Raw genomic sequence first — 11,730 nt, 5'->3', positions numbered from 1 at the left:
AGGGGGTGAGGGGCGAACTGCCGCCCTCCAGGTGCCGGCGCCCTAGGCAAATGCCTAGAGCTGCCTAGTGGTGGCGCCGGCCCTGCTGGTAGCTAATAGTAAAAAAGGGACATAGTAAGCATAAAATTATTGGAAAAGGGAAAAAGGGGGTATGGGGCAATGGCTTGATCCGCACTAATAAATGTTAATTAATACCTTTGTTAATCAGCACCTGTTATTGGTGTTTTCATTGGGTAAGATACTGTAATAGTTCTCCCCAGTATTAATATTAATTGAATACGAAGTAACAAAGTCTACATCAGGGTTGGGGAACCTCAGGCCCAGGGGCCGTATGCGGCCCCCATAGCCGGTCTGAGTGGCCCGCCCACCCGCCCTGCGGCTTTGCCGGGAGTCAATTACAGGGGAATTCTCGCGAGAAGTCGGTAGTTCTCGCGAGATTCCTCTTAATCAACAGCAGCCGGAGACTGTCAGTCCTAGTCAGTGGCAGCCGCCAGAGCGTGGGACGGCTGCAGCAGGACAATTTGTAAGAGAAATTTTTTACATATGGCCCACGAAGGGTTTTTTCCCCATACAAACAGCCCTTTGCACGAAAAAGGTTCCCCTCCCCTTGTCTACATACAGTATACAGCACTGAATAGAAACTGGCAACAATTGCCCAATTTCTAGTGATACATTTACAGCACAAGTGTTGCAAAACACAGGAGAGAGTTTGTAAGGCAAACCCCAGATACTAGAACATATATTAAACAACTTTCAGATTTAACCACATAATTAAATACTGCCACCAAGGGCAATAGCAGCCCAAATACAAGCAGTTACAAGAAGGGCAGACACCCACGATCCAACAGTGAAAACTGTTTTTTAAAACACAATTTTTTCTTTTTTCTAATCTTCACGAATCTATACTTTAAATCTCAACTATTTTTTTTAACACAAATATAAATAAGATAAATAAAATATATACACTCAAATAAAGCACATACCCCACACGACAAAGGGTATTTTTAGGGAAGCTCAAATAAAGGTGAATTTTTATAATCCCAAATCCCCTTTTCAGTGGAATCCAATTAAGGTATCTACAGAGTGCACCCAGCATATCTCATTATTTTTCTTGTTCATTTTTAAGCATAACATTATGTAGGTTGTTCAGTCTCTCACTAAGCAGCTTGGCAAATTCGAAACCTACAGCATAACCCTCCTTTACTTTTCAATAATCGATCTTGATATACGATGTCTGAAGAACGGTATTTATTATCCAGTAAAGGGATCATGTATATATATGCGATGATTGATTAGATGGTGCATATACAATGAATTGGGTAAAACTGTAAATAAAACATAAACATGCAATTACAATCTGCACATAGAAAAATGCAAGGTAAACATGCAGTACACATAACATTGTGCATACATCCTGACATTATGGGAAAAGGTATATGCTAGAGTGTAACTGGTATTGCTAACATACATAACTGCCTAAATGAGTTAGGGGTGACACAGTTTTGAGTGATAAACTCACCATCGAATGCTGTATCAGGCTGGACCATGTGAGCTGTGTCTGTCTGCATACATGTGAAACTTAATATGGCCCCTGATGATCCTCTTTGTCCCAGAATGCATTGCTAGCTAGCTAGCTACAGAAAGCTAAGGGGGACAAACTACCTAGCATGCAGTAGCTCTGTACTGACCACAGGAAGGAGTGGATTATGCAAAACAGAGAAACAATAGAACACAACAGAAACTTATGCTGAAGGCATGACACTCCCCGTCTGGTATCACTGATACCATATATTAATCTCTAAGATGATAACAGTAAGAACAGTTCGGATACTGGTCTGAGATAGAACTTAGTCTCTCCTTGTTTACAGACCTTGACCTCCACCTTACGGACTTTCCCATCCTTACTTGGGAATGTTTTGGTGACAAGACTTAAAGGCCACTCGCTACGTTGTGCCTGACAGTCTCTGATGAGCACAATGTCACCTGGTTTTAAGTTGGGTTTGGCAACTTGCCATTTGCTTCTTGGTTGTAAGGTAGATAAGTACTGACTTTTCCACCTGTCCCAAAAGGTGTTTGCAAGGCTTTGAACTTGTCTCCATTGACGTTTAAATAAGTCTTTGGTGTTGAAATCTCCTGAAGGAGCATAAGCAGTCCCAGTCTTCTGAGTAAGAAGAGTGGCAGGGGTAAGTAGAAATGGGTCCTCTGGATCATTAGAAACTGAAGTCAAGGGTCTGGCATTGATGATAGCTGAGACTTCAGCCATGAAGGTAGTTAAACTCTCGTGGGTGAGTCTTGCAGTTCCTACTTGCAGAAAGATGGAATCAAGGATTCTGCGTATTATTCCTATCATCCTTTCCCATGCACCTCCCATATGAGAAGAATGAGGAGGGTTGAAAGTCCACATACAACCTTTCTCACTAAGGTATTTCTCCACTCCCTTTCTGTCGATGTTTGAGGGAATTTGTAATTCCTTGGCTGCTCCAACAAAGTTGGTGCCTCTGTCCGAACGGATGTGTTTTACAGGACCACGGATGGCCATGAAGCGTCTTAGTGCATTAATGAAGCTTGAAGTGTCCATTGATTCTATAACTTCAATGTGAACAGCTCTGATGCTCATACAGGTGAATACAACTTCCCAACGCTTGCTGTTTGCATTGGCTCCTCGAGTGTGTCGGGTAATGATGGTCCAAGGCCCAAATACATCAAGACCAACATTTGAAAAAGGAGCATCTGTACTAAGCCTGTCTGCTGGAAGATTAGCCATCTTCTGAGTTTGAGAAGTACCACGAAGTTTGCGACAAGTAATACATTTAAAGATTATGTTGCTTACACACCTTTTTGCCCCAATAATCCAGAACCCTGCTGACCGTAGAGCTCCTTCTGTAAACAGTCGTCCCTGGTGTTTGACTTCATTGTGATAGTGTTGCACAATTAAAGAAGTAATGTGATGACTTCCAGGAATGATTAAAGGGTTTTTCTCATTTGATCCTAAGTTTGCTTCTTGAAGGCGACCTCCTACTCTCAATAAATCACTCTCGTCGAGAAACGGGTCTAGTTTCTTCAAGGTGCTGTCTCTTGGAATAGGATTTCCATTGGTAAGGTTGTGAATTTCTGTGGCATAGGTTTGATGCTGAACAATACGGATAATCAGGTTCTGAGATTGTTGTATTTCTTCTGGTGTGTAAGTACTTTGACAGTGATGCCAACCTTTACACTTAATCACATTTGTAGCTGTACTGTATTTAAATGAACGGGCTATGTGGGTTAGGCAGGTGATAGCCCTAACAAGTGATTTCCACGTTGAGAATCTTTGGAATCTTTGGGATCCAAGTTGACGATCTGAAACCATGGTATGGATTGTAGTTACTTGTGGACGTATTTCAACATCTGAATCTGCGTCTACTAGTTCGAATGGGTCTCTTTGAGGATTGATCAAATCTGTCTGGTACAAGAATTCAGGTCCCGTGAGCCATGTGGTGTCTTTGAGGAGACTGGCTGGAACGGCTCTTGTGGCGTGATCTGCGGGGTTATGAGCAGTAGATACATAGTTCCACTGTTTTGGATTGGTAGATCTCCTGATCCTTAGCACACGGTTGCTGACATAAATATGGAAACGTCTGGTCTCGTTGTAAATGTACCCTAATACTACTTTGCTGTCAGTGTAGAATTCTGTTTCTGAGAGTTCGATAGGCAACTCTGATGAGATTAATTCAGCTACTTCTACGGCTAGTACTGCAGCACAAAGTTCTAGCCTGGGCACTGTGTGTTCTGGAAGAGGTGCTAGCTTTGCTTTGCCCATGACGAATCCAATGTTACATTGACTTTTATTGTCCATGGTTTTGAGATATGCAACAGCAGCAATTGCTTGAACTGAAGCATCTGAGAATACACACAGTCTCTGCTTTTGCACTTCTGTGGAAGGTACAGGTGCATATGGGCGTCTAATGTAAAAGTTGGTTAAGGCGGACAGAGAACTTTTCCACTCTTCCCACAATTCCCTTTTTCCTAGAGGCAGAGGGGCATCCCAGTCGGATGATTCACAGGTTAGGTCTCTGAGCAAGGCTTTACCTTGAATGGTGACAGGAGCTGCAAATCCTAAGGGGTCGTACAAGCTATTGACAGTAGATAAGACACCTCTGCGAGTGAAGGGCCTTTCTTCACTACTTACTTGGAAGGTAAAGGAGTCAGATTTCAAGTCCCATAAGAGTCCAAGGCTACGTTGGGCTGGTGGCGAATCAGTTCCTAGATCCAAATCCCTTAAGTCAGTGGTATGATCTTGTGTAGGGAAGGCTTCCATTACTTTTTTGCTGTTGGAGGCTATTTTGTGAAGCCTGAGATTGGAACAAGCAAGCATTTCCTGAGCTCTCTTGAGAATGCTGATTGCGGTCTCTTCTGTTGGCATAGATTTCAAACAGTCATCCACATAGAAATCTTTTTCTACGAGCTGTCTAACATCAGAACCATACTCTAGTTCACCCTCTTGAGCTGAACGTCTGAGTCCGTAGATGGCAACTGCAGGTGAAGGGCTGTTACCAAAGATGTGTACCCTCATGCGGTACTCTACAATGTCCTTAGAGGGGTCGTTGTCCCTGAACCAAAGGAATCTTAGGAAATTCCTATCCTGTTCTCTCACAAGGAAACAATGAAACATTTGCTGAATGTCAGCTGTGAAGGCAATAGAGTCTTTTCGGAATCGTATGAGTACTGCAAGGAGTTTGTTGTTAAGGTCTGGTCCTGTCAGGAGCACATCATTTAAGGAGATACTTTCAAATTTAGCACTGGAATCAAATACAACTCTGATCTGACCTGGTTTCTTTGGATGGTATACTCCAAACATTGGCAGGTACCAGCATTCATCTTTCTCTTTAAGAATGGGAGCTATCTCAGCGTGACAGTTTTCAAATATTTTGCTCATGAAAGAAAAGAAGTGATCTTTCATCTCTGGTTTTCTGTGAAGATTGCGTTTAAGTGAGGAGAAACGTTTGAGAGCTTGTTCTCTGTTGTTAGGTAGACGTTGTCTGGGTGTTCTAAACGGTAGAGGGGCAACCCAGCTGTTGGTATTGTCTTTAACTAGTCCTTCCTCCATTATTTCCAAGAATAGTTTGTCTTCTATGGACATTGCTACTTGGTCATCCCTTTTTGTTCTTTGGAAGACTGTGAATCCCAGATGATCTTGGTAGTTGTCGCAGATCTGGTTGTCACTAAGAGAATATATGGGAGTACAGTGTGGTAGTTCCTTAATGAGGAAGTGGTTGTGACATGGTTGAAACAGAGAAGGGCGTCCATTTTCTAAAGTGCAAGTAAGCATGGTATTGATAGAGGCTGGTTTATGCACACTCCCAAGGCATACCTCTCCTATTATGACCCATCCTAGGTCTAAACGTTGAGCATAAGGTGCATTGTGTGGACCATTAATCTGACTTCTGACTTTGTGGGCTCGTAGGAGATCTCTCCCGATGAGTAGAGATACCTGGGCTTGTGAGTCTAGTTCTGGTATCAGATGTGCTATACGTTTTAAATGTGAATGATGAAAGGCTGCATCTGGTGTAGGAATTTCAGACCTTTTCTCTGGGATATCATCGCACTCGGTGTTTGGTGGTAAGGGAAGACATATCTTACCATCTATGGATTCCACTATATAGCCAGTGGCTTTCCTTCCTGCTGCCTCAAAACTCCCTGCACAGGTTTTTAAGGAGTAAGGGGTGCTGGGGCCTCTGATGTTAAATGCCTCAAAGAAGTTTGATCTGGCTAGAGAACCATTACTTTGGTCATCTAGGATTGCATAAAGTTTGACAGCTTTATCTGGTTGGCCTTTGGGGTAGACTCTGACTAAACAGATTTTGGAGCAAGATCTGTTGCTAATGGCATCTTTGCAGACTTCGGTACATTGCACAGTCATCTCTGGTGTTGCTGCATTAGTGTCTTTTTGCTCTGCATTATGCTCCCCGCCATGCTCTGTGTCACTGTGGCTGTTTTGTAAAGCCCATGGGGGAGGCCCAGGGTGTAAAGCTGTGTTGTGACTTGTGCTGTGACATTCTGTGCAGTTAGGACTAACCTTGCAATCTTTGGCGAGGTGAGATGAGGAAGAGCAGCATTTGTAGCAGATACCATTTTCTCTTAAGAAGGCCTTACGGTTCTCCAGGGACTTTTCTCTGAAGGCTCTGCATTTCAGGAGAGAGTGTGGTTTGTGATGCAGAGGGCACTGCTTGGCGGGATCTTTCTCCCTGGTCTCTTGGTGAGCAGAGCTGATAAACCTGTGGGAAGAATCTGAGTTATGAACGTTAGTCTTGTGAACTGTGACTGCAGTTTTGCGAGGGTTAGGTAGCGCAGGGGTAGTGCCTGTTAGGGTAAAGGCAAAACTAGGGTCATTCCTGGTCTTGGCTTGCTGACTTACAAAGTCCACAAAAACAGAGAATGGTGGAAATGGTACCTTGTTACGCTGTTTGAACTTTGAACCGTGGGTAATCCATTGTTCCTGTAGATTATAAGGTAGTTTTTGCACTATAGGGTTAATGCCTCTGGCGGTGTCTAGGAAGGCAAGTCCTGGCAAGTCTCCCTCACATTTGGCTACTTGGAGCTCCATTAGTAAGTCGCTTAACTCTCTAAGTCTCTGATAGCCTCTGTTAGGTAGCCTAGGAAAATCATCAATCCTTTTGAATAGTGCGTTTTCTATTACCTCTGGTGAACCATAGCACTCATTAAGTCTGTCCCAGATCATTTTAAGGCCATACTCAGGATGGTTAATATTAATCACTCTTATCCTTCTAGCATGTTCAACTGATTCATTCCCAAGCCATTTAATTAAGAGGTCTATCTCTTCACTATATGAAAGGCCTAAATCTTTGATTGCGTTTTGGAAAGAGGATCGCCATGCTCTGAAACTCTCAGGGTGATCATTGAACTTTGAGAGTCCTTTTGTGACCAGGTCACGGCGTGCAAGAAATCTGGCAAAGTCTAATGTATCTTGATTGGCTCTAGGTGCATTAGCATGGTGGGTAAGTGGTGTGTTATCATACCTGGTAGGAATGACTGGTTCCTGCTGGCTTGTATATCCCCACCTTTGTGTGTAGGAGGTAGTGCCATGGTTGTAGTTTGCGGCTACAGGCTCTTGGCGTGAGGGTGAGTTGTCTCTCATGGATCCACTGTGATTGGAGTCCTCTTGCTTGCAGGTTTGCAGTCTGCTACTGACTTGTGGTGGCACTGCATAGTGTACTTGGCTTGTTTCATTTATGAAATCTGATTGCATACCTTGTACTGGTGGAGCGTTGCTGCTATTTGTGGACACTTGGCGCACGTATTCTGCTGCACGTTGCATTGAATTCTGTGATCCAAGTTCTGCATCAAGTAAATTAATGGTTTCTCTTATGTTGACGCGTTCTGCAGACTCTAAGAACTCTGCTTCGGCCATAGCGGCGGCAGCTTCCCTCTCAGCAGCAAGCTTCTCACTAATTGCTTCTAAGCGTTTTTTCTCTACTTTCAACTGCATTTCTTGCTCAGCAAAGTTGGCCCGTACCTTTGCAGCTTCTGCTTTTGCACGTGCAAGGATGGCTGCATTGCTAACTGATGTTGATTTGGAGGAACCAGAGATGTAGGACCTTGTTTTGCATGAAGATTTTGTTTTATGAGACATAATGATGAGGTGTAAATGCTTGACTGCGTAGAGACTGCTGTATTGCCGTGTGCAGGTATCTGTTCTGACAGTGTAGCAGGGCTCTGTGAAGTCAGGTTCTTGGAACTGTTAAGCTGTTTGACTGTGCAGGGACTGCTGTATTGCCATGTGCAGGTAGCTGTGCTGACAGTGTGAGGTTTCTGTGTAGTCGAATGGCGGTACTCCTATTGCTGAGTTGCCACTGTTAGTAGACTGTATAGAAAACTTGTGCTGTCATATGCAGATAGCTGTTGCTGGCAGTGTAACAGATCTGTAAGTCAGTACATGTGATCCACTTGCTGACAGACAATGCTGCTGACAAATTCAGGATGTATGTTTTAAGTTGCAGACAGCCTGATATTTTGCTGACAAATCAGTGTTCATGTGTCCAACTCGATGGTAGCATCGATGGCATCGATGGTTTGCTGATGAAGTCAGTGTGCATGTGTCCAAATGCTGATAGCATCGATGTTTTACTGTTCAGTCTCTCACTAAGCAGCTTGGCAAATTCGAAACCTACAGCATAACCCTCCTTTACTTTTCAATAATCGATCTTGATATACGATGTCTGAAGAACGGTATTTATTATCCAGTAAAGGGATCATGTATATATATGCGATGATTGATTAGATGGTGCATATACAATGAATTGGGTAAAACTGTAAATAAAACATAAACATGCAATTACAATCTGCACATAGAAAAATGCAAGGTAAACATGCAGTACACATAACATTGTGCATACATCCTGACATTATGGGAAAAGGTATATGCTAGAGTGTAACTGGTATTGCTAACATACATAACTGCCTAAATGAGTTAGGGGTGACACAGTTTTGAGTGATAAACTCACCATCGAATGCTGTATCAGGCTGGACCATGTGAGCTGTGTCTGTCTGCATACATGTGAAACTTAATATGGCCCCTGATGATCCTCTTTGTCCCAGAATGCATTGCTAGCTAGCTAGCTACAGAAAGCTAAGGGGGACAAACTACCTAGCATGCAGTAGCTCTGTACTGACCACAGGAAGGAGTGGATTATGCAAAACAGAGAAACAATAGAACACAACAGAAACTTATGCTGAAGGCATGACATAGGTCTTATTCCAAAAGTCAAAAATGACTATTCTTCTAGTTCTAAAAGAGGGAATAATGGACTAGACTAAATGAATAATGGAAGTACTGCAATATCACCTATTAAGGTATACTTAATAACTATGTATTCATTCAGAACATAATATTGCAATTGAAAAATCAGTTGGATGAAAAAGGAGCGGAGGATTATTCTACACATGAAATGGGTCATGTTGGGAGGTTATTTGTGACAGAAGACCAATTCGGAAGTGCAAACCACAAATTTGGTATTTCCAGGCTCTTCATCAGTGCTGCAGACACAATACGAAGATGGCTAATGACAAGTCCCCCGACAGGTAATTAAAGTAACATCAGGCATTGCTGAAAACAAAAATAACATTTTCCCTTCCAGTTATTTCTCCATTGAGATTTCACCTTCCATAGAACAGACAGCCCTTTCCCCTAAGACTCAGCAATCTATACAGCACTTTAAGGAAGCATTTTGTTTCAGCATGACCAACTTTACTGCTGATAGCTCTTATAGGGAACTAATGCTTCCTAGAGCATGAATCACTATATAAGACAATGTTGGAGATCACTAAAGAAAACAAAGTGGCACAAAATAATACATACAGTACACATACATACAATCTGCCACCTGGAGTACTTGATACTTATTTTCTGGATAAGAACCAAGTTAACCTGAGGAGGATGTAGCCAATGTGGCTGCTGGCAGCTTCCTGCAGTATTGTGTTGTGTTTGGTGACCAGTGTTAGCCTGATTCAGTACCATCAAATGTTTGCAAGGAATCATTTTATATTTATTGATCTAATTGGCTTCATCAATATAAAAAAAACACCTGTGTACAACACATATTAGTTGCCTTTACTATCTTCATTGATTTATTATTAGTGTGTTTTATGAGGCTCTATCTCCCCTCTCTTCCATTGGTACAGAATTGCTGTTGTTAGTAAGGACTTGCATATCCAGTACTACAAATTCAGAATATACAGTACTGTACCTCTCTTTCAGTCAAGACATGTAATGTAGCTGTCCTGGTTTATAAACCAACCTGTGGGTGGCTACATCTTTGCTTATTTAGTTCTTGTGTTATGCGCCGTCTAACCTGCTGCCACTGATTGGATCATTCATCTATAGCAAACAGGATTATCAGCACACGCTGATGATTTTATGGACGAGGGCTGATGCTTAAACCAAGTTCACTACAGAGATAAACTATGCCGGGGGTCTCAGCAAAATCTCCCCATGTGTAGTCCCCATAACTGCCATTTTTCAAACAGCCTATAACCAGACAGTTAGGGGCTGATTGGATGTTTATCACTCTTTGTCACCTTTTATTTCTTTTTAAGGCTTAATACATCTGCCCCTCAGTCCCTCCAGCTGCAGTACATGCAGGTACAGTACCACTGGCGCATACTAAGCACCCCTGTACAGCCACACTAAATTAAATGTAACATTGAAAAATCCAGAATTGTATTATACTTAGAATATGTTTCCTCCCATAATCCAGTACATTTATCTGTAGAAATGTCCTGCAGTAATAGGGTCAGTAATGACATTTCAAGTGGAGAAAACCAGACAATAGCTGACAGCATTTGATCTTCATTACTTTAAATTGGGCATCATGTTCCTGCCAGGTTGCATGGTAATGACACTGGCTAGTACACTGCAGTCACTGCTGTTGCTGCTTCAGTCAAAGTGTCATTTAAACCTGTAATAGAAATATTTTAGGGCTGTCACAGTAACATCGCAGCAGTGCTTGGTGGATGCTGTGGGAATTGTAAAAGCTTCTTTGAGTTTGATAAGCAGTGATACAATGTTCTAATGTGCAAACACCAGAAACGCATGTGTACTCTATTCTATGAGTTTTAATAGCTTAGATTGGATGAGGGCCATTTAATTTTTTAATAGACTGATGTGTCCACATACATCTACCTTGTTGTGTGTAAAACAGCCATTCTGGTCTCACCATGGCATGACATGACTCAATAGCGGAGATCATCTTTGAGTACAACTTTTTCCATTACAAATTGGTGTGCATTAACAATGTGGTATGAATAGAAGGCATAAGCAGCTTCTGCTGATTAAAATATTGCACCATGCCTCTGTACGCCCACAGCTGTATCTGCATACCAAATTATGTTTCAGTGTTTGGTAGGAAAACACTGATGTAACATTTTGTATGTAGATGGGCACCGTTACACACAGAATATAGGCATCCCACATATCGTTTTAATCAGCTGGAGTTGATTGTATGACATGAATTCATATTCACGTCATATTACACAAAAAGATGTTTGGCGCAACCGAGCCACATGGATCACATGTGTTTTATGTAATGTGAGTTGTATCGCATGGATGATAGATGTATGTGGACAAAGAGGTGGAACTATCATTGGTGCAGCAGGTGCAGTGCTTCGGGGCCCCTGAGGACTGAGGGGCCCACTGCTGTCCCTTTTACTCTCTTCCTGTCATCGTTTTTCATTGTCACACTGCCACCCGTTGCCTCTCCCCATCACCCACTGCCTTGTTGCATATTGTGAACTTGGGTTCGGGTGGAGGGGGGGTCTAAATTATATTTTTGCAACTGGGTCCACAACCCACTGTGTGTACACAACTGCAGATAGTATGACCAGGCCTGGATTAGAGGTATGTTCAGAAGCAAAGTGTCCCTGTAATAATTTGAACATGTTAGCCTCTAAGTATACTGTATATATTGTAGCTATACTATGGCATGTGTTGTGTGAATGTATATACAGATGTGAAAGAGACCACTACTGTACCTTTTAAAACCTTTGTAGATCAATACTTGGAGAACAACAGGGTCATCGTAACATATGGGAAAACAAAATTTTGGGGGACTACAAAGAGGGGCAGGCAGTGGTCACGCAATCATAGCGGAAAGGTGCAATTTTCTATCTGTCTCCCAGCCTGAGGCTAGACAGTGAATGGAAAATTGCAAATTGGTGAATGGTTGGAGCTATCCA

General features: G+C 42.4%; 1 protein-coding gene across 2 annotated transcripts; it reads right to left on the bottom strand.

Annotated features, from left to right (window-relative positions):
- Positions 1 to 489: 489 nt before the first annotated feature.
- On the bottom strand, positions 490 to 8,735 carry LOC146057915 (uncharacterized). Of its 2 annotated transcripts, none has more exons than XR_014469798.1 (2): positions 1,520 to 8,735; positions 490 to 1,325 (listed from the first exon to the last, which is right to left on the bottom strand). XR_014469798.1 is itself a non-coding variant. In XM_083169746.1 (2 exons), exon 2 carries the CDS (start codon positions 7,628 to 7,630, stop codon positions 1,799 to 1,801), a length of 5,832 nt encoding a protein of 1,943 aa, XP_083025872.1. In that variant the 5' UTR covers positions 7,631 to 8,307; positions 8,502 to 8,735; the 3' UTR covers positions 491 to 1,798. The 2 variants fall into 2 exon arrangements, 1 of the variants encoding a protein (XP_083025872.1); XM_083169746.1 differs by having other exon boundaries at positions 491 to 8,307; positions 8,502 to 8,735.
- Positions 8,736 to 11,730: the final 2,995 nt, after the last annotated feature.

Source organism: Crinia signifera, chromosome 2 (assembly GCF_055691185.1).
Source record: "Crinia signifera chromosome 2, ASM5569118v1, whole genome shotgun sequence".
Lineage (NCBI taxonomy): Eukaryota > Metazoa > Chordata > Amphibia > Anura > Myobatrachidae > Crinia > Crinia signifera.
This window is presented reverse-complemented; position numbering and strand designations above follow the sequence as displayed.

Bases quoted from the DNA above. Each gene is read 5' to 3' on its own strand.
- LOC146057915 (XM_083169746.1), bottom strand. From the start codon at position 7,630: ATGTCTCATAAAACAAAATCTTCATGCAAAACAAGGTCCTACATCTCT.